A 26,849-nucleotide genomic window follows, 5' to 3' on the forward strand; every position below is an offset into this window, starting at 1 on the left:
TAAGTATTTTTGTATATAATTAGTACCACTGGGCTACCGCTAGATGGCGCCACCATGTCCATATTGTGACAGTTCGCACTAATTACGAAGAAAACCTAATTAAGAGGAATAATTTGCGAACTTTTTTATATGCCTCCTTAAAATTGGGCTCTCCTTTTTCATTCTATGTGTGTTTAGTCCTGGAAAAACGTGTGTGTAAAAAGTTGAATTTTTTTTTCAATAGATCGAAAGTTGTCTTCGCACACTGTTGCTTTCCTTGTCTAGCATCATTAGTCAATGAGAGCACTAGTATGCGACAAGGACGGACATATTTTCACGATAGACAAGGAGAGCAACAGCGTGCGACAAGGACATATATACCTATTTGCAGTCATGTGACAAAAAAAGTTTAGAACAAAAGTTGAATGGTACAGGGTGTACAGTAGGTGTAATAAAAAAAAATTTCGAAAACTGTTTGTTTTCAAAGCTAAATCAAGGTCACTTTGGATTAAACAAATAATTTTTTTTCCACCGTATTGTAGAGAACATCGAATATATTTGTATAGAAACATATAATATATATAATATTATATAATATATATATATAATATATATAATATATAATATATATATATAATATATATTATATATATATATATATATTTATATAGAAACAAATAATTCATGAAACATTGGAAAAAAATAATTTTATTGAAGGTTAGAAACTTTATGATTAGGTTATAGGTCAACAACTGCCATGGTTCTAAACGTAGTCGTCTAACTCCCTTGTGTAGTATGGTTTTTTGTGTCGAACCACGTGTATCGTATGACGTGACGTGTTTTAAACAATAAATAGTCTATTAACATTTGTACAATTTCAAGAAAGTACATTCTCTGAAATTAATTGTCAATCACTATGACTGTAATACAAAGAGTCGTGTAGGTATCTTTAACTTTATACGGAATAAGACGTTTTGGTTATGGTTATATATATCGTTACAAATGTATGTATTTTCTATCCTAGAAATGTAAATGTAATTTTTATTGTAGAAAACCGACTACCCACAAGGCTAAAAGAGCTATTTTAAAAAGAGAACCGAAATTAATAGAAGATACTAAACAAACTTTGTGTTTTAAAGGTAAAAACACTTCACAGATTGTAGTAAATTTTATGAAAGATTTGGTAAGTTGAACTATATATGATTATTACACAAAATGTTTTATATGAATGATATGATTGATGTTTGATTTTAGTATGATTTAAAGAAACCAGATGCACAAATAATGCAAAAGAAAAATGATATATTACCATTTGAAGATGTAATACCTATTGAAAAGTTTTCTGTAAAATATAATGCTCCATTTTTTATGATTGCCTTGCACAATAAAAAACGTCCTCACAATTTAATAATGGGAAGAATGTACGAAAAAACATTATTAGATATGGCAGAATTTGGCATAGAAAATTATACAGGATTGAAAGATTTTAAGGTTCCAAAAATTTCAGAAGGAATAAAACCTTTGTTAGTTTTCAATGGAGAACTTTTTGAAAATAATCACGAGTTCAATAGAATAAAAAATTTGCTTGTGGATATGTTTCAAAGGAATACAGTTGGAAAAATCAGGTTACAAGGTCTGGAACATGTTTTAAGTTTCACTGCAGTTGAGAATAAAATACTTTTACGCAGTTATAGGTATATTAGTTTTCTTCTAAACTGTATTGGATATTGATATGCAAAATTATTTTAAAAGTAATTTATTTACTAAAATTGTTTTAGGATATGTTTGAAAAAATCTGATTGTAGAATACCAAGAATTGAATTAGTAGAAATTGGCCCAAGAGCAGATTTAATTTGTAGGCGTACAAAACTTGCTTCTGAAGATTTGTTTAAGCAAGCTTGTAAAAAACCGCAAGAGCTTAAGGTAATACGTAATTTTATTTTTAAAAATAATGATTTAGTGCGTATTTTTAATTAAATATATCTAATATTTAATTATAGGTTAAAAAGAAGAAGAATATATCTGTAGACAAACTTGGAACAACTTATGGTCGTATACATGTTGGTGCTCAAAATATTAATAGAATACAAACGAGAAAGATGAAAGGATTAAAAAAGACAATGGCAGAAAAGAAAGTTGGAGTGAAAAGAAAAAATGTCGAAAATAATGATAACTCAAAGAAATTAAAAGTTAACAATAATTCGACTGGTTAATTGTAAGTTGTGTTAATTTAACTCCAAAATCAGTATGGAAATAAATGTAAATACAGGTTTTTTTTTTAATTAAAAATATTAAATTACTGTATGAATGTTTTTATTGATCATTATTTAATATTTCTTGATACTCCAAATAGTTTCAGTTTTGTGATCCTAGAATAACAGAATTAAAATATAGAATATATAACTTAAAAATATTAAATTAATCAAATAATGTTTATACCTTTACTATTATACCACAAGCGGTAAGTTTCGATCGGACTTCGTCGCATGCTGTAAGTAAAGTTTTATCTTTGACATTTTGCTCCAAAGCTTTATTACGCACAGTTTGTCTAAATTTCATCAAACATTCAATGACATTGTTTATTTTATGATCGTTTGATTTATTACGATTTGAAATTCCAAATTTAGAAAGCATTGTTGTTACATAATTCAATACTGCAGCTACAGCAGGTATGCAGGTACCGCAAGTCTTTCCACTATCCTATGTTTAATACAACATTATTATCTCTGTATTATTATCTCAGTAAATTAATACTAGCTAAATACTAAATATTTACCTGAGAATCATGTAACATTTTATTTCCTACATCAATCAGATTCATAAGTGATTTCATGGCTTGTGCAGTTTTAAAATCATTTGCTAATGCAATATTAATGCTGTTCCTCGTTTCTTCTAAACACTAAAATATTAATTCAATGACAAATATATATAATATACAACATTTATGTAAAATAATATAATGTAATAAGATAACTAACACGAAGTAAGGTAACTTCATCTACTTTACCAATATCCCAATTTCCAATAATATAATTACGACAGTCGTTAATAAAATTTTCAATTTTATGTAATACAACTACTGCATTGTTCATTATGTCATTGGAAAATTTAAGTTCTGAAAAGTAAAAAGTTAAATTCACTTAATATTTCATACATATAAATAAATTTCATCCAAATATATACCATTTTTGTAATTAGAAAGCAAACAAAGAGTTCTAAACTGATTTGCTGTATATTTTTCAAGAAATTCTCTTATACTGATTGTATTTTTTAGACTTTTTGACATTTTTACGTCTTGCAAAGATAAATATCCACAATGTATCCAATAATTGACCCACTGTTCTACCTCATGATAACAACATGATTGCGCTTCCTCATTCTCATGATGTGGAAAAATAAGATCTATTCCGCCACTATGTACATCCACAGAATTTCCAAAAATTGTGCTAATTGAAATATAAACTATAGTTTTATTACATATGATATAACATGTAGAATGAAAATTAAAATATAACACTTTACCTTGCAATAGTGCTACATTCTATATGCCATCCTGGCCTTCCAGGAGACCACGGAGACTCCCAAAATGGCTCATTTTTCTTTGCTGCTTTCCACAAGCAAAAGTCTAATGCAGATTTTTTGTAAGCATGGGAACTATCTGATATTGGAGTTGATAGCTTGCCATATACTTCATATTTAGAAGTATCAAAATAAACAGACCCTACAAAAAGAAGAATTATCATTTGTAATAGTCAAAATTTACAACAGAAATAACAGCTAAACTGTTACATTTTAAATTTCACCATCTTTTAGAACATAAGCATTGCCTTTGTCTACAATGCCTTTCACAAACTGAATAATTTCTGGCATGTAATTAGTAACCCTGCAATACAAATGAGGCTCTGTAATATTCAACATCTTCATGTCTTCGATAAATTCATTTTCATAGTGTCTCGTTAGATCTGTATAGTTTTGTTTCAAACTATTGGAACGTGTTATTATTTTATCATCTATATCTGTTATACACATGGCCATTACAACATTTATATTGAAGTAGTCTGACAATATTCTTCTGATGATATCGGAATGCATGTACGTTCTGCAAATGAGAATTTAATTTTTCATTCTTAATAAATTATTGAAAACATTGAGATACTATTTTTAAACTTTATGTTGATAATGTGATTTTTAACAATCAAACAAAACTTATTTGGCAAAGGAATTTATGTTTACTTTATAAAGTAATTTCAAAACGGTACAATAAAACTTTAGTGCTTGAAATATTGCAATTAGGAATGAAACTTACATTGCGTGTCCTATATGTGCCGAGTCGTACACGGTAGGACCGCAAACGTACCATGTTAAAACATCTTTATTTTTTAAAATTAACGGCACTTTGCATTTTGTTATAGGATTATAAATCTGAATATTCGTTTCATATCCAGCAGGCTTCAACCACTTTGTTTGTTTTTGTAATTTCGTTTCGGTATGTGCAAGTCGATGGCATGCCTTTCGTATCTTGCAATAAACATTCTTTGTAAGTGTATTCATTTCAGTGTTTATTAGATGTGTCTATCAATTATTATTTCATTATAATCAAATGATATTTAATTTAATGGTTAATCGTTTAATAGCTTAACAATGCTGAAGTTTTTTTAGGTTTAAACTCATTAAATTTAAACAGGTTTATTCGATATATTTGGTTGAATTTAGAAATCTTTATTCATGTATTTCACAGAATGAAATGTGCCGAGAAAGCGAGAAGACGTGAATATAAAAGTTCATAAATTAATCTTCCTAATTAATTTTTTTTTTGGAAATGAAGATTTAATTATTTTTGTTTTCTATTAAAAAGAACACACTTAGACATTGAGATACTAACACCGCATAGCGGTGAAATGATGGAGCTAACTTTTATTATTCTTGTCACACACTATAGTTCTCCTTGTTTACGTTTGTGCTGCCATCTATGCTATGTATTAGCATATTTTTTCACAGAATTACAAATATTTTTACTTTTAGCACATATTTCGCAATTTGCGAACGTATTTGAGAATTTATAAAATTCACTCTTTAAAATAAAATCAAGTTAATTGTTCTACAATTTCTTTTCACAAAATTATAACAGTTTAAAGTATTGACAATTTTTCATCTAGTGTATGAATATTTTCGTTTTATTTTTTTTAATTTCTCATGAATTTCATCTATTTGATTTAGAGTTTTTTATTTTTTATTTTAAGTTATTTCGTGCAAACGCGCTCCAACGGTGAAAGACGGAATACACTTCTACGATTTTCGAACATATCGATATTTCTCATGATCGATTTTAAAGCGGGAAGAATGGCAGAAGGAAGCACACCTCGTCTGTGAAAAAAGAAAGTGTTATTCAGAAGAACATCCAGAAAGAAATGTCATTCAGAAGTTCTCAGGTAAAAATTTAAATCAATAGTTGTTAGATTTGCGTTTGTGTTTTGAATTTTGAATATAAAACGTGTATTTTTCAATTCCTTGGCTTCAACTCAAGGTAAAATTGAACCAAATAGCTATTACATGTAATTTTCAATAGCTAAAGAAATAATAGCATATAAACGTTTGAATAGAACATACTATTCTAAAAGTTATTTACAATTTTGTGTCAAAATTTAATTTCAATTCTGACCAGTACAAATATTATAACCTTGTAATTGACTAACTTATAATTATGTATATATATGTATATATATGTACATGTGTGTGTGTGTATTTTACACATGCATTTATATTACAATATTTTCTACTTATTTGTTAATTCTTTAATTTCATACAGCGTAATTTTTAACAATTCCAATACTAAACTCAACAATAATTTATTAAGGATGTACGTATTTAATGGCTAAAGTAATAATTCTACTGCATGATATAATAAAATTTCTCATGCCTTAAAGTTTAAAGTACCGATAATTTTTCATCGAGTGTATAAGTATTTTCGTTCCTTTTTACGAATTTCATATGAATTTTGTGTATTTGATTTGGAATTTTTTATTTTTTATTCCAAGTTATTACTTCGTGCGAAACGTGCGATTGCAGCGCCCCAACGGCGAAATACGGAACACACTTCCTACGATTCTCAAACATATCGATATTTCTCACGATCGATTTTAAGCGGGAACATGGCGGAAGGAAGCACATTTCATCTGCAAAGAAGATCCAGAAGAATCATTCAGAAAAACGTACAACAAAACATTCAAAAGTTCTCAGGTAAAAATATAAATCAATAGCTGTTAGATTTGCGTTTGTGTTGTGAATTTTTAAAATAAAACGTGTATTTTTGGCTCAAGGTAAAAAAAATTTAACCAAATAACTATTACATATAATTTTTAACAGTTAAAGAAATAATAGCATATAAACATTTAAATAGACTATATAGACACACTATGCTAAAAGTTATTTATAATTTTATACCAAAATTTAATTTTAATTCTGACCAGTACAAATATTATAACCTTGTAATTGACTAACTCATTCTTATATATAATATATGTTACAATTAATATCTTTAATATATATTCAAGCTTCTTTAATTATGTTCTAGAAAAATAGCAGTATTTTCTAAATAAACGTATTCTTCGCCCTGCCCCTAATGATTATTTTTATTTTTAAAAAAATTGTTGTGACCGCAATGCGGTTGATAGAATCAGTGTTTATTGCGAAATATTTTTATATTTTTCTGAGTAAAATAGTTCTTATTTTAGACTATTAATTTAAATTGTAATTCGCGAAGTTAGAGTCAGTGAGTCCGCCAATTGTTACTTAAACACGCGTTGATAGTCATTTATTTTTCTTTTTTTTGTATTTCTTCTTGTTCAGTGTTCGTTTTCGATATATTAGAGTCAGTGCTCAAGAGGATAAGGCCTCTCCCGGAGATTAAGATTGTAAGTAGTCTTATATATTGTATTTCAGTTTATTCAATTTTTCAAATTTAACAATAAAGTATAATGTTTTACATTTATTACAGAGGCTTCATAGCATCAATTTTTCTGCATTTTATTGGGGAAAATTCAACGGTGGCTCTAAAACCAAGAATGTAAGAATCTTTCATTATCTGGAACTTAAGATTCTGCTTCGTTTTTAAATACGAATTCTAATGTTTTATGTTTTGTTACAGATTCTCTACAGTCTTCAATTCCACTTATCTTCTAAGAATCTTACGATTCAAAAACTACGAATGTACGTACTTTAGCACATTGTACTTGAATTAATTTTATTTCTTACAGTTTTCTTTGCACTGAAGTCTATTATAGAATTATAACCATAAAATAAAAACATTTCAAGTTATTAGAGCCACAATTTTTACCATTATTAAAATGTTCACAAATAACAATGTGTCTTTATGTTTTTCAAGAAATTTTTCACGGTGTTCACTTCTATAAGGGATTCTCAGTGGTATCTGCTTGATGAGGATCTTCACGACGACTTTCCTTGGTCCAGTGCAGATAACGTCATTTTTCGCAGTGAGTCGCATGCATTTTTGTTCCTCTGGTCACTCAATCATGTCGTAGGATGAAAGGTCCGAATCGGCACGGGTGACTGGTTGTATACGTAGAATTTTTGACAAGCATAGTGACCGCGGATATTTTTTATATCCGTGAATAGTAACATTTTTTTCAGATTTTTTATCTATTAGATCAGGATAGGGCTTCTTGCACATCGCGATTTTAACAATTAGAATAAATTTATAGCAATTACTTATAAAATTAAAATATCTTCAATATAAATGTTTGCAAAAGTAAAATACCTATATGAATATTCCCATGAAAATAGATAAATTATAAATGTTTATAAATGATTATTATTACAACGATTTCGAGTTTATAGTAGAGAAGACGGATATCCTCCGACTTCGTTGCTATGAAAGACTTATTATTTATTGATACTGGTGATTTTGTTATAATAATAATTAATAATTTTCAATTTTATCTCCCCTTTTATAATAATATTAAATGATTTAATTTATTGAGTTTTATAAGTATGAAGTTCAGTAGAATTTGAAATATAATAGATTAGAATTTTTTTCGCAGAAAAATGTATGAAATTTTATGTGCAAGAAGTTACTTCGTGACAGGCAGATTTTCGAATCAAAGCAACAAGTTTGAACACTGTTTTCTCATTTTCGTAAATGTGCTTTGATGAAAAAGTCGCCTGAGGTTAATTAATATTTAATTTATAATATTTAATATTTAATTTATAATATTTAATTAATATTTCTATTAATATTTAATTTATAGTCAGATTTTGATTTTTTGAGTCAATCACTACGTTTTATAGTATCTTTTTTAATAAATTCAATTTATGTTCATTGTCTTTATTCTCTTGTAATTTCAATAATTTTTGAAAGAGCTGAGTCATTACAACTTGAAATAAAATGATGCAATAGTCCGTTAGATACAAATTAACTAATAAACTAATTATTATTTTAGTTCAGGATTTTCAGGTTTAACCTCTTCCGTGTTCATTGTCAGGATCTCACTCACGTGCCCAGGTGCTACTTGAGTTGGTGAAAGACATTGGGTACGATGACCATAGTTTGTAATTTTATAAAAAATTTCTCAGCGACTGACGGTGTGTTAGCGTATCGTGCACGACGTATTTTCCGCATGTGTGTGTGTGGTTAGGATGTGGAATTGCGTCGTTTTTATCGTTCCATTCATTATAATTTGAAATACTTAAAATATTTATGCACTGATTTGAAGTATGAATTTATTATATAATGATACTCACTATATTTAAATACACTATAATTATATCATTAATTATATCAATCAATTATAATAATGATTCCAAGTCAACTTGCACGTGTAATTCCTACAGAAATTATATGCATTTTTTTCTCAGTTATTAATATTTCACATATAGTTGTAAATGTAAATGTGTTTTAATCACGTTTTACGCAATGGTCGCTAGCCACTGTCAGTCGATTTCAGGAAAATGGTACGTAAATTAGAGTGTGAAAGTTGCGTGTTAAGCTCGGGTGTCGGAGGNATTTAGTATCGCGGTCGTGGTCGCGGATAGGTCGCGAGTAGGTCCCGAAACGAACGTTTATGTAGGTATTGCTCGAGCACGTACATGCGAGCGAACAACGATCACTATGATCGATGATCGTCCGTGTGTACTGGGTTCAGCTTTCGCTGATTTATCTTTTTATTTCACCTTTGTAAGTTATTTTTTAGTTTGCGATTAGAAAGACTCGAGCTAGACGTAAGTTTCAGCGGGCATTGCGCTCGAAGAAAGAAAAGGCTAAAAGCCGAAGAGGCCCGGCAAACAGCCACGAAGAGGGTCACAGCAAATGGCTTCTCATCCACTGGATCATTTAAATGATTCCAGAGCATGGGAGGTCATTCTCGTTACTACTTTGTCACTATGCTCTTTTAGTATTTGTAGTTGTATTTTTCTTCTTCTTCTCCATCGTCGTTCATCATCATTTTGGGCAAATCGCGGTTTTGTTAGTTTTGTAGTATTTTGAGAAGTTAACATATTAGAGTCGCGAAATAGTCATAATTTCGCGTTGTGAATTAGAGCCGCGAAGAGATGTTTATTTCGGTTTGTATTAGAGTTACGGTATCTATAATAACAATCGAGTTTGCTTTAGCGTTGCGGATTATAAGATATCGTGGTTGGCATTTTTTTTATTACGAATTGTTGTAAATTCTTAAAAAGTAGTATTAAAATTTGTCTCCTTTAATTTTACTTAAAATTTAATTAGAAAGATTAATTTTATAAGTGTTATTATTTATGGACATTGCGAATAATTCGAATAATTTTTTTTTCTTATCACACGAGGTAGTTTTTCAGTTTAAATTCATTTTAAAAATTAGTGTTGCGTTGACAAATGATCGCGTTTTTTAAAATAGCGTTGCGTTAATAAAATGCTCAAACTCCTTCCACTGAGATCGTGGAAGTATGTTCCTGAATCACCTGACGCAGCTAAAGAAGTCTCCAATTGTCAGCTGTACTTGATTTTCATGATTAGTGTTGCGAATACTGAAATATGAGTGCATAATTTAATATTTATTAACGTTGTGTACGCCCAAGACTATAATTTTGAGAGAACTTTCTACTTGTTTTATTTCTTTTTAATAGTAAGCCAATTGATGTTGCAAAGATAGAAAAAAGCACTCTTCGCGATTTATTTCAAGAATTTTCTATTTTCTATTTGCTTTCTGTAAATTAGTGTTGCGAGAAACAAAAGATACCCCATTCTCTTCTAGCTGCTCATTTATCTTCTTTTTCTTATTAGAATTTTAATAAACTTTTTGTGATTTAAGTTTGTTTCAGGAATGTTGGTGGCGCCAATGGAAAAGGTTTACGTTCTACATCATGTTCGAAATAATATTTTTATTTCTTCTCTTTGTTCCATTTTATAGAATTTTATATCGTGGTTGTTTCAATTATTTTTTTGTCAGTCAGAATTCATAAATGATCGTGTTTTTCAAATTAATGTTGCGTTTATAAACTTCGTGATTATATATGGCATATCTTGCAAAATATTACCTGTTATACACATGGTGATTTAAGTTTCCTTCATTAGTTGGCATAGGATATTACAGACATATAACATGCAATGTTAAATACCTTTATTACATATATACTGTAATCACTATTATATTTATAATGTATTTATAATATTTATTAGATAATATCTTACTTCTCTATACAAAAATAATTACAATAATAATCGTTATTGGCATAGGCAAAATCGTTATTTATTGAAATTTATTGAGCACAATTATTTTTTTTTTTTTTTTCTTATTTTACACAAGTAAACCTATATTAAAAGTCGTTTAAAATTATAAGATCTTAATTATCTCTTACGCGTACGCACGTTTACAGATGCGTATGCTTTATATATCGTGTATAATTTATATTTAAATTCATTCTGTAATACCTACAACGCATACTAACAATATATCAAAGTCTTTTATTACACTGGTAATATGAATTTTTGACAAAATACTGAATATTTCACCTTCACTCTTCCGCTCTCTCTTCTCTTTTCCCCCTTTGCTGCTGCTCTCCCGCCGTTTCTTCTACTTCGCTTCTCTTCCTTACATTTATCATCACACCACGTCACGTTCATTCTATATCTCTATATCTCGCATGCGCGAACAATTCGATAGCATTAAAGAACATTCGAAAGTGTAAATTTGTTATTTCTTTTTCCCACGTGCGCTTATCGAAGAACCCTGATCAATTCGTGATTATTAAGAAAATCTCGCTGGCAAATATTTCGTTCGTTTTGCCGTCGATTGGGAGGAGTTTAAACCTGTCCGATCTTCAAACATACGCGAACATACCTCTCTATATTGAACGATTTACGACTTAATCGTAGTTTGAACCCACGCGATGGCAGCTTTATTTTACATCGTCATTCACACAACTATCTCGGAAAGAAGTTCACGCAGAAACGAAGATGAAACACACGCGTTTGTAGCCGCGTGTGTAACATTCGTCAAAGGTATATCTGACCCCGGCGCATCTTCGGCCAGACTACATCCGATTTATATAAAAATGGTATAAAATTCGTATTGTGAATCGAGCTTACGAGATAATTCAAAATCGATCGAATGGAAGAAACTCGTTTAATTAGACGTTCAAGGACATAAGTAGATGTGTAAAGTGTCGTCGATTAAAAAGTAACGTTAATGGTAATCACACACTAACGATTAAGATCGCTACGTTAATTCGTGCTAAATCGTCCGCGAGAAACGCGAGCTTCGACGATACATCGGAATTCCGCTTCCTAGATTCAACAATTGTATTCCCTCTTTGAGAATCGTCAACTTGCAAAGAAACGTGCATGATTCGGACGTAAATAATGGAATGTTCTGTCTGTGTCGTTCACGATCTTTGTAAAAGTTCCTCGGCGTAATAATAAAGTTTATTAAAACGTTATAATTGAAAAAAGAAACGATTGATCGCACGTACGAACGATTCGATTATTTACAAAAGGAAGAGGAGAAAAACGCGAAGCATAAAAATTATTGCAGACGAGTGCGTACATATATATTATTCAGGTGTGCAACGCAACTTGACGAGCAACGTTTTCGATTGGCGTTGCAATTATATGGCACGTAACATAAGCTTTGCACACTTCGTTCTTCCCCTCTCTTCGCCATTCCCTATAAAACTCAACGAAACGGCCGAGAATTTTATTCTCGTTACGCTTTTATCGCAATCTCCCTTTTCGAATGCGCGTACCATCCGTCAATAACTCGTCTATAATGTAGGGTGATCATATCTCTTGTTTTTAACAAGTATGTGTGTCCTTAGAAGATTAATAAAAAATAGTATTATACTATGATACAGAATAAATATGAAATAAACGTAAATATTTTGTTTAAGAAGTAATTGGTACGAAGTTTAATAGAAATTTGATAGAGACTCGATACACATGAAATTAAGATAAAATTAATATAAAATTAGCACTAATGTATATTGTTATAAAATTAAAAGCTTAAAATTAATATGTAGAATATTAATGTTTATAGAAACAGAAATTGGGTTAATAGTTAGTAACGGTATCCTAATTTATTTTCAACGCGTACTTCATTATTAAAAACTGGTGCTTTGGTTGTGATAGAGTTTGTATAAGTTACATTACATTTCTCCCTCGATTCATATCATTTAATGTAATACGATACGATCACCTTACCATGTAACATTCTTTAAGTTAAACGATTTAGGTTAAATAAAGAGTAATATGTAAGTGGGTAACTGTTTCATTTAAGAAAAAAAAAAAAGAAACTATTTCCTCCCATTAAGGACAGTTAAAGCTTCGAAAATGAGCAACGATCGAACATACAGAATGAGTCTAATATAACCAACAGACGCGTATATTACATTTGCTCGGAAAATTCTCAAATTTCTCTTCTCTTTCTTCTCGTTAAATTCTATCCACGATTACATAACATCGTTATATAATAACACCGCATTTATCTAAATCTGTACACGGAAAATTTTCGCGTCGTTTATGTCCAACAATAAATAATTAAGCTGCGGAGAAACACCTCGATACGTTTTAACTTTCGACGCGCGCTTAATATTTGTATATATATATATATATTTTTTTTTGTTCTATATATGTCGTCATCATATACGAATTATTTTTACTCTGCGAAAGTGTAATACCGAACGAAAGAAAGAAAAAAAAGGGAAAACAATCGAAGATTCGCCGCCTTGATTGTACTTCGTTCGTGGCATCGTAAACGACAAACGTTGTTACACTTACGAAACTAAGTCGAAGTGTGCAATGAAAGAATAGAAATGGGTCGAAACCTGGTTCTTACACTCGAATTCGGAACTTTACGGAGATCCCGAAATCCTCGAGAAACACTCGACACCCGGAATACTTATTCTGGAAAACAAATTTTTAATATCTTTGTCTTTTTCTCAATGGGCAACGTAAGTTGAAAGCCAATTTTCGTTAGTTATTTGTACAGGTTAACATTCGATATGAGAGTCGAGAGTTTCGGATTTCGAAAGCGCAAGATTTTTGGAGTTTTGAGGGCCCCATCCCTGAAAGAAAAGATTCGTATCATTACCGATCGAATCGATGAATCACGGCAGGAAATGTGGCAGTATTCGACATCTTCCTCGTTGAATCACGGCAGGAAATGTGGCAGTATTCGACATCTTCCTCGTTTTCCTTGATGCGTTTGTGCCTTCTTCTCTTCTCTCTTTTACGGACGGTTGAAAAGGGCCCGCTAATTTCCACGCTCATCGATAATTAGGACCATTACTGCCGATCGCTGCGTCAACTGTTGTTTTACCCGCGGGACAGAAAATCATTCGAGAATATCGAGAATCACACGAGAATATGTCGAGAAAATATCGCGATCGTTTCATCTCGCTTTACAATAATAACTCTATCACAAATTATCCGGAAAGCATAATATATAATATAGGTATTCGTACTATACTTCACGCAAAACATTTGTGTGTTTGTATTTATGTGTGTGTGTGTATGTGTATTTTTTTTTTATTACTTTCATTGTTCATCGTTTCATGAGAACCTTCTGTATATCATATGTACGAGAAAGTTTAACGATAACACGATATCGTACACGTCGTTCCAAGCAAACGAGTTACGAGGAACGTCGTGAGTTTTCTACTTTACGTTTCTTTCTTTATTTTTCTTTTTTTTTTTTTTTTTGTTTGCTTCTCTTGCCGAAGAGTTTAACTTTTCGTTTTCTTTTTTTGCTTTTTTTTTTCTTTTGTTCTTATTTTATAATTAACAGGTGTGTCGAGAAACGTCGACTTCGATCAGAATCGAGGATTTTAGAATCATGTCGTTGGTGCGTTTGAAGCTGGCGGCGTGTCAGTTCGCCATATTGAGCTACCCGATTGGCTAATCGTGGTGATCTGCGAACAAAGTTAGATTCGATTGAGTTTCACGAAATATTTTTTTATAGTAGTTTCTACGTAAATTTCTTGTCATTTCTTGCGCGACATTTTTCAAGATCTATTCGAATGAATGTTCGACTTTTTAACAACACGATATTACAATTATTTAACCACTTGCACTGGCAACTGATTGCGGACCATAACGAATGACCGAATCGTATACAATAAATCGTCGCTTTTTTTTTTTTTTTCTGTTGAACTCGTCGGCATATCACTGGATAGAAAGTATTATTGAGAAGTAGTAAATTTATTATTTGCTTTGCCTATTTTGTTTTACTTAAATATACTTAAAACTGAGAGAATATTACAATTTTGGGACAAAAAATTGTGCATGGCACGTCATTCCAGCGCAAGAGGTTAAACTTCGAAGGTATCGGGCGAGTTACTAAAAATGAAAAAGTTCATTGTCAGAGACGAATGATAGGACAGGTCTTCCAATGGTCACCTTATTGTCGTGTCCGATTAATGGAGTTTCTACCGTGGTCTCGTCGTTGGTGCGACTCATGTACGGATGCGGGGGTGGTACATAAATCGGCTTAGAATGACTGGCGACTTGCGCGTAAATCGTCGGTTCCTGGATTGGTTGCCTACGCGTCAGAGTCGACATGGCCAGCAGTTGAGGCCGTTGAATATTGGATACCTGTACCGGCTGATAACAATTAGGAGGTATTCGTCGGTTACGGAGCGACAGCTCGGCGTACGTTAATTCTGATCCCTGCAAAATCAGAGGGATAACTCGTTATTGATCATGGATATCAGCGATTCAGTGATTTAGTACAATGGTTCATGAATCGGTATCCGACGTGTACGAATGTTCCCTGATTCTTTTGGATAACCCGATTCATTTCCCATAACTCGACTCGACAGCTTTGATAGCTCGATTTAGCCTTTTGATCTAATTTGTTTTGATAATTTTAATTATCCGATTCTTCATACATTTCGCAATTTTTTTCACAGCAAATATTTTGAAACTTCAATCAAGTTATCAATAGCAATAAAATCGCAGTTGCAGGACATGAAAATCGATAGACTATCGAAGTTTCTTCATTTAAACCTTAAGATGCTTCTTTCTTTTTGTTTGATACGTATTATACGTTGACAAATGCCTGGTTGGTTGTTACCTCATTTAGCGAAAGTCATACTTACATTGCTTGTGTTGGTGAAAGTATTCGCGTCCGTTCGTTGCTGGTGTAACACGTACCGCGGTGAAGTGCCCTTGCACAGTTCGGCGTAAGAATTTTCTGCGGGAACACAGAGTTCAAGATGACTGTTAAATGTTAATTACCGAGACTTAGTGGAACACTTTACCGTATCGTCAAAGTAATTGGTTTTTAATTCGCTTAATTCAATCGAGTTCTTAACGAAACTTGACTGGAACTTTTTGCGCGGATGTTGTTCAACTTACGTTGGTGAGTCGAAAAATTTGTGAAACAGGACTACGAGCCAAATCTTCTCTTATTTCGTTTTTAAATACATCTTCGAACACATTCAAAAATAAATCTTTCTTCAACCAGCCAGATTTAAATCTTGTATTTCTCTTATTTCGTTCTTAAATATATATCTTCGAACAAAATAAATAAATCTCTCTTTTCATGATCTGGAAGATCATCATCCGTCGAATCATTTTATGAACTTGTACAAATATTAAAATCGAAGAATACCACACAATCGCGCGCTATCAGTCTCAGCTCGAGTGCTCGTTAAATTACCCACCATTAGCGTGAGGAATTATATCTGGATCCTTCTCGAAGCTCTCGATGCTGTCGGAGTTGAGAGGCAAGGTCGACGATTTATCACGTGGAGAAGAGCTGCCGGTTCCGGACGCAGCCAGGTTCGCCATGCCGCCGTCGTCGTGAGAGTCCTTGTCCTCCTGAGACCTTGGTCGATACCGTAATCTCACCGCCAGAACTATCACGAAGATCACTAGTAGAAGGCCGGCCGTTGCTCCTACCACCGCGCCGAGCAATGGCCCTGACAGCGACAGCATCACCGGCGTTAGAGCTGGAAATCGCGATAAGTATCGTGAGTCTTCCCTCTCCCTTCCATTCGTTCGTGGGATGATCTCGTTTGTTCGAGGGACCAAAGGGATTATTTCTCGGGATACTCGGGAACGACTTCTCTCGCGATCACAACCGTAAGAAAAACGAAATTTTTGTTTTCAGTTTCTTTTTCGTACGTCGTCGTGGATACGATTCGATGGACTTCCAGGATCGTTTGCGTTTAAATAGATGGAAAATCTTGACTCGACAGCGGATGAATTATACAGTTATATTATCGTTAGAAGATTTAGAATCTTCGAGTTTCCCAAATTTCAGAATTATCTCAGAAATTTTTTTGAAGGGAATTGATTTTTTTTTAATTTAAATATACAGGGGAAACTGCTTTCGAACGCAGTCGAATCAAAAGGGTTCAATGAATTGGAAAAAGACTCGCGTGCATCGAACGATGCGTGTTTCGTTAGTGTCTCGTCTGATCGAAAGACTGATTATCTGGATAACAAGGAACAGATTGAACGAGTAGAAAGAGACAGATGAAACGATGACGAAAGATTAATTCTAGTTGGTAGCATTCGCCACTGGCTGAACAAGTGGGTCGATCTACTTGCAACCAGAACTGACGAAACAAGTAGCACGCACACATTATAGTCAGATGGATCACGAAATTGTCTACCCATCTAACGATTCAGAATAAAGAATAAATGTTGCAATTCTCAGAATTTTTGAGGCATCTCCTTTTCTTTAAAGTCATTCTTTCTTTTCAATTTGGACATACTAAAATTCGAACATCCCGTAAAAGTGAACGATCAGTTTTTTTCTGCTGCTTAATTTTCTCGGTTAATCCTCTAATTTCTCTTTCTTTTTTTTTCAATAATTAAACATTCTAGTATTTTTTTTTTTAACCTGAATTTTTTCCAAAACACGAAACACGTTGGTCGATCTTTTTTTCGAATTATCACATCGTGAAATCAAAGACAGTTTGTTGAGGTAAGGGAACAAGATCATTCAAGCGCGATCGTGTTTCATTTGCTGCCGTAATTTCAAGCCCTGGGCGGGGATTGATTTACGTTTCTCCTTTCGCATTCCAGTTAATAATGGATTAATATCTCGATAACGAACGAGCGGTGGGTTGATTAACCATGGTCCAATGCGTTTCGTATTTAGCCATCGACAATTATGTAAATGAAATATCATCGCTTGATCGACGTTTCTGACCGTGACAACGATAATGAACGCGAACTCCTGTGCTTCTAGCTAAAAGTAAGGACCATTATCGGCAAAACTTTTCGAAACGTTATTATTATATATCGTCCAACGTTGTCGTACATATCAATATTTCACAATGGGGGAACATATATACTTTTCGATCCAAAATATAGCAATATTTTAATGTTATGTTTCATTATCATAAATTTTATTCATTTTCAATTTATTTCAATTTAATTTCAATTTATTTATTAATTTATCAATTTCAATTTATTTTTAATTTAATTTCAATTTTATTATGAATTAAACAATCATACGTTTCGGATATAAAATATTTGAAATAAATAATCTAACGATGACGTCACAAAGATTCGTGAATAGATCAAACTCGTCGGAATTTTTATACAGATTCGTCCGTTAGAAGACAGAAATTTTCTAACGAAGCAAAAATTTAATTAAAAGTTCAATATACAAAATGATTGACAGACTTCGTAGCCATACGTGCAGAAAGCATGTTGGTCTTTGTTTCAATTTTTGCAAAAGGTCTCAGATAAAAAATAACACTTTGACATCTTTTTAATCTCAGTCAGTGCCAATAATACGTATTCGAAAAATTAATTTAGTACCTTTGTTGTTATAATGAAAAAAGCTGTGCGTCATCTAGGCATTGTTCCACACTACGTTCGAGTTGCCTTAGCAAGACTCCACGATTTGCATGCAGTTGACAGAGGCCCTCTTGTACGAGATCATTTACAAACTGATAATTTTACTGCAGATTATAGATTTTTGTCGCAGTTCCTTTCAAATACTCTTTAACAGTTCATTACTTATATTATGCAGTATAACTCATAATTTGCAGCTTGCAAAATTTCGTAAATACTAAATTTTAATTTAAATGAAAATTTCGATAATATTAATTGATATTAATAACTGTGCAAGAGAGCCAACGTGTGTACAGAGGGGCAGGTGAAACATAGATCTACGATCAGAAGCGAAAGCGCGCCACTTTTTGCAAGCAGAAAGTATTTCGTGATAGTGGTGTATTCCTTGAGGTCACGTGTTTCTCTACTGTTCTCTCCACGATTCACCGTGTGCTCTAATTTGTCTCGCTCTATCATTGAATTAACTTTGAATTAACCTTTTCACTCTGTTCGCGAGAGAAACCAGTTTGTTTCATCTGTAGATTCACCCCCTTTCGGGAATTAGTATCTTTTGATTTTCGTAGAAAAATAGAAATATCAGTAATTTTGATCAATCAAACGTGTATTTAATACACAAAGATTTCTTTCGAATACCGTCACGTAAAACGATGTACAAGAGAAATTGTGCGACAATTCGAACAAGAACCAAAGGGAGGTTTAATCCTGAAATCTTTCTCTGAAACGTTTCCCGGATGCAGAAAGTGTCCTCACAGAAAAAACTCTGTTCTCGCGGTGGAAATCTCTCGAACAACAACAACAACAATTTTCGAGACAATAGGATGGAAAGGCCAAAATGGACCATTCAGTGCTGCCTTGGCAAATGAATGAACGAAACGCGTCAAATAAATGATGACGTTCTAAAAGCGTGGACAGATTTCCGTTGAAGCACAGACAAAACAGAACACATACAGAGAGAGAGAGAGAGAGAGAGAGAGAGAGAGATCGTGACATGTTCGTAAAAGGTAGCTCGTAAAAATGTACGCTTCCGGCGACGTGATCGTAAAGGCACTTCCGCTTCAATCATTCCCGCGCGTTGCCACTTTTGGGACTCTTCGAACGATAAGTCGAGCATCGTCGTGCGAATCACGACCGAAATTTCGGCCAAAATTTTCTACCTTTCTTTCGATTTCTCCCATTTTCGTTTGTTTTTTTTTTATTGTTGTTTCTTTGAGAGATAGTTTGTTCTTTTACGGACCGGAAATTGTGGAACAGCGGCGAATATAAAGAGGTTAATATTCTACACAACGAAAATAAAAAGTTTGGACACTGTTTAGAAATTTTTGATATATATATATATATATATATATGTAAAATTATGAAACATTAAAATATATATATAGATGTAAAATTATAAAAGTTATATATTTAGATACAAAAATCCTTTATTATTAAAATTTAGATACAAAAAATCCTTTATTTTAAAAATACGAAAGAATTTTGAAACAATTTGGAACTTTTCAACAAAACGGCAAGACAAGGTATCAGTCAATCTTTCAAAATATTTTTCCATCGATCCTCTCCCCCCCTCCCCCCCTCCCAACTATTACTTTAATTTTAGTTTTACATCGCTAGAGAGACTGACGTTAATCGTGGCCGATTGGAAACGTCGATTTCGTTTCGACGCCAACTGTCTAGCGCGGATTAATCGAACCGGCTAATTTCGGATTAATCGATAATATCTCTGCGCCGAGGTAACACTGCCATGGCCGCTCGTGTTCGTGTCTATGCCACGCGATCCTCTCTCAGTTGATCGAGTTGATCCATGTAAGTGGACGTCCGACCGCCAATTAGCCGATTCGGTTTATTCCGAGCCGATCACCGTGCGTTAACGTTCGAGAGTGAATCGAACGGCAGACAAAATGGGATTCTATTTCGTTTCATTTCTTTCGCTTCTGTTCGACGAATCGAGACGGAAATTTCGAAGGGATGGAGAGAAGATCGTGACGATTTTCAACGAACGATTTTATTTATCAACCAGGAGGAGAGACGAGTCGTGCAATTTATTTCTGATAATCTTAAATTCCTTTTCGAAACCCGTTTGTTTACTTCTCATTTGTTTCCCAGTCGTTTCATTTTTTTATTCTCGAGGATTAAAAATCGACCCGATCGACGCTGATATCTGTCTTCGTTAACTTTTGATTCTCGGATTGTAGGAATTTCTAATTAAGAGAGACGCGAATGTGAATATCACGCGAGATAAATGGGAGATAATTGAGACGGAACGTAACGCTGTCTAAATAAAATATATCGTTGTGACACGCGAGTTAAACGAAATTTACATGTTAAATTAAACCTTAAATTATGTATACATAAATATATAGATTCCTATAATTCTGGGTCGAGCAATATTTTTTCAAGGCAACTTCTCAACATCGATATTTTATTCCAGACGTTGCCGCGCTCGCGCGAATCTGAATAAATGTCTTTCGTTGTCCTCATAAAATTGAATCCCACGTTTCCAATTTAATCCCGGCAGGAACCGTATCGCTTATTTCATCTTGTTATTTTTACAGTGCTCGTAATTCGGGCTAGGGGACTATCGTTCCAATTTACGATCGGTACCTCGGTGACGAGATTCGCCACGGTTTTTCACGGTTAAAACGCGATTATCTCGGAGGCGGACGCCCGGTGTTTGCAGAGATCGTGAATTATCGTTGCGCCGGCAATGAATTCTGGGATTCAGATGCATTGTCTAGAAACTACGGTTGGCACTCAAGTTCGAGATTAATCAAAATCCACTTAAATTTACGAACTCCTCTAAACGAGAGGTGTAGCCCCTCTTGTTCTGCTCCCGTGATTCTAAGTTGATATTAAACGTAGGAGGCCGCAGGATTCAACTGCTATTCCCAAGATGGAAAGCAGTTAATTCAAAATCAATTTTATTATCCCTCCCGGTTTCGAGTCTGCGCCACGTTTCGGCGAATAACTTTCAATTTTTTTTCTGGCACGCGGTGACAGGTGTTCCTCTAACGAGAAACGTTGCCTACGCTTAAAATTAGCAAACGAAATCTTCTCGTAAACTTTTTAAATTAAAATCGGGAGAAATTTTTCAAACGACTAAATTCTCGTTTTTTTTTCTTTTTTCTTTTTTTTTTTTTTCTTTTATTCTTCCCTCTGTGGAAATGCGATATTCTATTTGACGATGCAAATTGGAATGGTTTTTCGTTTCGTTTTGTTCAGGAGAGGTTGTAACGATTTTTATCGTTATAAGCTCGAGCGATGGAAGAATCAATTTTTTTTCTCCTTTCTTTCCCATCGTATTTGCCCTTCACTACCGAAACAATATTCCTTCTTTGCGCAAAAAACACGATCGCGTCTTTGTTTCTTTTATTAAACAATCCGAGTAATGTGAAAAAGTTCCTCGCCCCCGACATTTCCATCAGAGGGATAAGCGCGTAAAGAAATGTTCATTAATACTGCTGTTATTTAAATACCGCTATCTCGCACGCGTTGCATTCACTCTCACGAAAGTAGTACAAGGCTTTCTAAATTATTCCCAGATCCCTTTCCGATATTGTACGTACCGATCGTGTTTAAAATTTACAAAAAGTGGAATATCGATTAATTTGGCTTTTTCAGTTGTTGAGATATTTTCAATGCGTGAACACGATTCTCTCCAGAATTGAATTTCTCTCCCGTGTTTCCGTCCTCTGTCTCACACCAGCCTAGCTGAAGTTGGCCTAAACGTGTCTGCGTCCCATTCGTGAGGCCGGCTGTGACGATGCGGAGGATTGTGTTCAGCCGCAGACCAATTTCGGTTGAACGCCTTACGGCTGGTTCACACGTACGCGTGTGTGTCTTGGTAGTGTCCCTTGGTACCAACAGTTAACCGACTTCTCTCCCTCTCTCTCTCTCTCTCTCTCTCTCTCTCTCGTACACTACCTGTGTGCACGTACATAAGTACGTACTAACCATTTACGGGATGTATACGCGGAGATCTTTCGCCACGAGTTCTCGCGGAGAGACCGTCCATTTGCATATTCGTGGCCGCGCGCAGATCGCGGTTAGCTGAAAGACGTTTTGTAATCAGGTTCCGCGGGCCGTTTATGGTTCACTTTAACGGTTAACGTGGCTACGGGCCGTTTAATAGCCGGTGACACGTCGACACACGACGTCGGCTAACGCTCCATCTATAAATTTGATCAACGTCCACCGTGTCCGACCACCGACCGATCGTTTAATTGTTTAATTGTTACGATGAAACGAAAAGTGAAGACCGAGATTAAAGATTGATATTCGTTGATTTTTTGTCGATTTTTTCTGGTGGACGATTGTTAAAATTTATAGTAATCTTTCAGAAAATTTGAACGTTCGAGTCTTTTCTGCTTAAGGTGTTTGTAACTTCTGTCGATTTCTCTACTCTGATTGCGAGTTGAATTAAATTTCAATATATCAATTACACTGAAATATTTCCTCCCGAATATTCTAAAAATATCGATCGTAATGTAAGAACTATCTTTGATTAGTAAAATATTTCCTCCCGAATATTCTAAAAATATCGATCGTAATGTAAGAACTATCTTTGATTAGTAAAATATTTCCTCCGGAATATTCTAAAAATATCGATCGTAATGTAAGAACTATCTTTGATTAGTCGATTTTTCTTGAGACGATTGTTAGAATTTATATTAATTTTTCAGAAAATTTGAAAATTCGTTCGTCTTTTCTGCTTAAGGTGTTTGTAACTTCTGTCGATTTCTCCACTCTGATTGCGAGTTGAGTTAAATTTCAATACACTAACTACAGTGAAATATTTTCTCCCGAATATTCTAAAAACATCGATCGTAAGAACTATCTTTGATTAGTCGATTTTTCTTGGGACGGTTGTTAGAATTTATATTAATTTTTCAGAAAATTTGAAAATTCGTTCGAGTCTTTTCTGCTTAAGGTGTTTGTAACATCTGTCGATTTCTCCACTCTGATTGCGAGTTGAATTAATTTTCAATACATTAATCACAGTGAAATATTTTCTCCCGAATATTCTAAAAATATCGATCGCAACAACTGTCTTTGATTCTCACTCATCGATACGTCGCTCGTTGATTCAATCGTTCCCTTTCAGATATCAAACGACGAAAATTGAATTCGGAAGGATCTGGATCTACGAAAAGAACCACCGACTTACTCACGACTTTCATATTTCATTTGTACATCCCGATGCTCAAATCCATTCCACGATACACCCGCCTCGACTCAGAATAATTCGGTACCGAATCTAAATCGGCGATCGACTGGTAGATCAATTTCGAATCGGCGTTTCCAATCGATCGAATCGGATACGATAAGGTGATCAGACGGTTTAGCAGTAGAATTGAATTCTACCCTTGAGCGGGTTGTGTACGGCCCGATCGGTCGAAATTAGTTTTAAATCGATGGTGCATCATCGATTTCTCGCTGCATTGACTGCAGGCGAAGTTTCTGATCATTTCGACACATTTGTACACGACGTTGATTCCGTGTTTACGCTGCGCGGGAGCACCGGTTCCTAGTTAATTCACCGGCATAGGTGAACGTTAATTTTGGATCAGATTTTCAGTCGGATTTACTAGGATGATCCAATGATTTAATGATTAAAACGGCAGGGGCGGCCGATCCTCTGCTTAATCCCGGATTAAGTCTGGATTATGTTGGGTAATCGTGAATTCCGGATTAGCTATCGGGGACACGTTTGACAGCATAATTTGATACTCCGTTGACGCTCCTCTCTCTCTTCTGACCGATCCAACGGTCGAATGTTAATTTCACTGACAGGATCGCACGTTAATGTGAATTTCCACTTTGTCTCACCAGCAATTACAGATTTCTACAAACACGAGACCGTTTCTCCCTTATTTCACTTTTCACGCCCAATTTGAAGTTGTCTGAGCTGAGAGACACAGCGACTCGAACAGAGAGGTCGAGTAACAGCCATATATTTTACAATAATAAGCAGCGAGTGCGTTAATTAAAATTAAAAAAAAAAAGAGAAAGAATCTGGATGCCATTCAGAGATCACGGTCATGCTGGAAATATTCAAATAAAAGGACATTCGTGTGACCAATATGTATTTTACATCAAAAATATAAAAATTTCGTTAAAAAGCGGGGTGATTCGTGAGAAAAACGTTTGGAAGAAAAGTTGTGTGGGGCCGTTGTCAGACGCGAGAGTCGTTCCGTCGTCGATCAGACGATCGATAGGATGAGCTGCGATATCGATGACGCGCAACACTCAAACCAGAAGACTAACTAGCTCGAACGCAATTCTCATTGGATTTCAATTTACGAACAGTTTAGAGAGGAGAGAACTCGAACTTCAACATTTAGTACGGCAGTTGGCTACCACCGGAACTACGGGTTCTCCACGTTTCTAACAAAGTCTATTCCGACGAGAGTCAACTGGTCCACGACGTCAAAAAAAAAAAAAAAAAAAAAAAGAAGAAAGAAAAAAGAAATAGTATCCTTGTTAATTCTAAGGCAAACGTGAAAAATGGTGATCGAGAGAACAAACTACGTTCCAATGATAATGGTAACGAACAAATGGATGGAGAGACAGATGGTTGGACAAGGAGAGGAACGATCCACGACAAAGCTACTTGAACATTTCCAAACGTTTCTGACTAATTCAGACTCGATGTCCAAAGAATCGACAAATAAAATAATCCGACAACAAATAGACAAATAGAATCGATATTGAAAAATTGAAATATCAATAACCGGTCTGTTAACCTCTTGCGCCGGAAGTAAAGAACGTTTTGTCCCAAATTGCAACATTTTCTCAGCTTTAAGTACATTTAAAACAGTAACTCAGGCGAAACAAATGATAAGTGTATTACTTCTGAATAATTTCTATCCAGTGAACATCGTACCGACGATGAGTTCGAAAGAGAAAGAAAGCGACGAATGATTGATATACGGTTCGGTCGCTCGTTATGGTCCGCGAACCAGTTGCCAGCGTAAGGAGTGAAAACAAAAGGCGCTCGAGGATATCTCGTCAAATTCGCGATAACGAGAGAAACTAAAAGGCATGAGGAAACGAACGAAACGAAGGGAAAAAGTCGCCCGACAGAGAAAGGAGACAGAGGTCGACAAATGAACGAATCTCTGGGGACGATCGGGACCACGATCGCGTTCCGGCGACACAGTGGACAGAATTGTTTTTATCGTGGTCCGCGGATGGCGCACGCTGACTCGAAATCGAACACTAGCTGGCCCCTACCTGGGTATCGTTGATGCTCCTGTATCTTACCCTCCTGAACAAAGTGCGGGCTGTAAAGAACCGTGGCCTCGCTCATCGCGTGCTCCGTCATGATCCTCAGCGAGAGAACCAGCCCTGAGTAACTCCTCTCAGCTGGTAGATTGGTGATCTCGAGCATGCTAGGCGTTATGCTAGTCGCGGACGCCAGTAGACGCCTGTTGTCCGCGTCATAGACCTGCAGCACATAGGTGGCAGTGCGCGGGTCGATGTACTCGCTCTCGGCGCAGCTCACCCTGACCGTTGTCCGACTCTCTTCCCTGATCGTACAATTTTCCGGGGGCGGAGGTTGCCTCTCACCTTCTATCATACCTGGCACAACACACCAGCCTCAGCCTTCTTCTACTTCAGCTACTTCGACGAGGGGTTTTTTTTTTCTATGGGGTCTTACGGGGGAGGGGGGGGAGGTGAGAAGGGACGAAAGGTCTTTGCTGCTTCTTATGTGCGGAAGATTGTCGCGAAATATGCGAAATATTTGAAGGATCCGGTAGCTAATTGGAAGTCGTTTCGTAGTCAGCCTTTTCGTCGTCAAAAGATCTTCACGTTCGTTTGACAGAGACTGAAGAAGTTTCGACGACGAACGAGTATTTACAAAGCGTGACTTGTACTTCCGAGTTACTGCCTCGGGTTAATCCCAGATCCACGTTGAAATGAAATGAAAATGTTCGTTTTCGAGTTTTTACATAATTTTCTACGCCGAACGTAGAAATATTTGTGTAACGAGATTGAAAAATTCACAGCTAGATGCTGTCGTCAAGTAAAGAACCGCGAAGTGTAAATAAATTAGAGAGGACGATTTTGTAGCTTCGTTGTGAAATGAAACTGTTTGGTAACTTCGAATTATACTCTTGCGTGTGAATTCTTTTTCTTCGTCCTCTGACGTCCAGAATCTATCGACTCTAGAAATATTTTGCGCATATTTTGCGAAACTTTGTAGAGAGATTGGAGAGTTTGGTACTGGTTTGGTCGTAGAATTTTCGTTGGTCTTTCTTTGACTACCTCTTGAGGCAGTGGAAGTTTAAAGCAAGATTGGGACAAGTTTTTCAAAGAGGCGCTGCTTTTTTTTTCGTTTGGTCGAAGGGACGGCTTCAATCCTGCGTCCCTGGTCAACGCATTTCCGTATTCCGTTTGTCCGGCGTTGATGATGTACTCAACGCTGGCGAAACGTTCGCGTCTTTTCGTTTTTTTTTTTTTTTGGTTTTGTCTCGGGAGAAAAGGTGACGGAGGATTTCTCGAAAGGACTTCCTCGTTATTATTCACGATTTTACGACAGTGAACCTGGTCTTCTCGTGAGCGT

At 34.8% G+C, this 26,849-nt stretch overlaps 3 protein-coding genes across 4 annotated transcripts; 1 reads left to right on the forward strand and 2 right to left on the reverse strand.

Annotated features, from left to right (window-relative positions):
- Positions 1-293: 293 nt before the first annotated feature.
- LOC122536898 (ribosome production factor 2 homolog) lies at positions 294-2,293 on the forward strand. Of its 2 annotated transcripts, none has more exons than XM_043669675.1 (6): positions 294-476; positions 717-918; positions 1,030-1,162; positions 1,234-1,673; positions 1,758-1,902; positions 1,980-2,293. In XM_043669675.1, the coding sequence occupies exons 2-6, from the start codon at positions 896-898 to the stop codon at positions 2,190-2,192; spliced, it is 954 nt and encodes a 317-aa protein (XP_043525610.1). In that variant the 5' UTR covers positions 294-476; positions 717-895; the 3' UTR covers positions 2,193-2,293. The 2 variants fall into 2 exon arrangements, with proteins under 2 accessions (XP_043525610.1, XP_043525611.1); XM_043669676.1 differs by having other exon boundaries at positions 294-421.
- LOC122536897 (probable cysteine--tRNA ligase, mitochondrial) lies at positions 2,261-4,850 on the reverse strand. Its single transcript, XM_043669674.1, has 8 exons — positions 4,286-4,850; positions 3,783-4,078; positions 3,502-3,700; positions 3,163-3,425; positions 2,958-3,094; positions 2,756-2,878; positions 2,419-2,679; positions 2,261-2,348 (listed from the first exon to the last, which is right to left on the reverse strand). Exons 1-8 carry the CDS (start codon positions 4,528-4,530, stop codon positions 2,307-2,309), a joined length of 1,566 nt encoding a protein of 521 aa, XP_043525609.1. The 5' UTR covers positions 4,531-4,850; the 3' UTR covers positions 2,261-2,306.
- A 9,380-nt stretch (positions 4,851-14,230) lies between these two features.
- Positions 14,231-25,877, reverse strand: LOC122536921. The gene is made up of 5 exons (XM_043669708.1): positions 25,517-25,877; positions 16,132-16,419; positions 15,565-15,659; positions 14,864-15,133; positions 14,231-14,376 (listed from the first exon to the last, which is right to left on the reverse strand). Exons 1-5 carry the CDS (start codon positions 25,860-25,862, stop codon positions 14,299-14,301), a joined length of 1,077 nt encoding a protein of 358 aa, XP_043525643.1. The 5' UTR covers positions 25,863-25,877; the 3' UTR covers positions 14,231-14,298.
- Positions 25,878-26,849: the final 972 nt, after the last annotated feature.

The sequence above is a fragment of the Frieseomelitta varia genome, unplaced genomic scaffold (genome assembly GCF_011392965.1).
Source record: "Frieseomelitta varia isolate USP_RPSP 00005682 unplaced genomic scaffold, Fvar_1.2 scaffold_876, whole genome shotgun sequence".
NCBI classification, from domain to species: domain Eukaryota; kingdom Metazoa; phylum Arthropoda; class Insecta; order Hymenoptera; family Apidae; genus Frieseomelitta; species Frieseomelitta varia.

Excerpts from the sequence above, each read along its gene's own strand:
- LOC122536898 (XM_043669675.1), top strand. The coding sequence starts at position 896 with ATGACTGTAATACAAAGAGTCGT. Across the intron at positions 1,163-1,233 it reads TAAATTTTATGAAAGATTTG|TATGATTTAAAGAAACCAGA; the intron begins GTAAGTTGAACT and ends GTTTGATTTTAG. Across the intron at positions 1,903-1,979 it reads AAAAACCGCAAGAGCTTAAG|GTTAAAAAGAAGAAGAATAT; the intron begins GTAATACGTAAT and ends ATTTAATTATAG.
- LOC122536897 (XM_043669674.1), bottom strand. The coding sequence starts at position 4,530 with ATGAATACACTTACAAAGAATGTTTATTGCAAGATACGAAAGGCATGC. Across the intron at positions 3,426-3,501 it reads GAATGTAGCACTATTGCAAG|CACAATTTTTGGAAATTCTG; the intron begins GTAAAGTGTTAT and ends TATTTCAATTAG. Across the intron at positions 3,095-3,162 it reads GCTTTCTAATTACAAAAATG|AACTTAAATTTTCCAATGAC; the intron begins GTATATATTTGG and ends TTTACTTTTCAG.
- LOC122536921 (XM_043669708.1), bottom strand. The coding sequence starts at position 25,862 with ATGATAGAAGGTGAGAGGCAACCTCCGCCCCCGGAAAATTGTACGATC. Across the intron at positions 15,660-16,131 it reads TATAATTCCTCACGCTAATG|AAAATTCTTACGCCGAACTG; the intron begins GTGGGTAATTTA and ends GTGTTCCCGCAG. Across the intron at positions 15,134-15,564 it reads CTTTCACCAACACAAGCAAT|GGATCAGAATTAACGTACGC; the intron begins GTAAGTATGACT and ends CTGATTTTGCAG.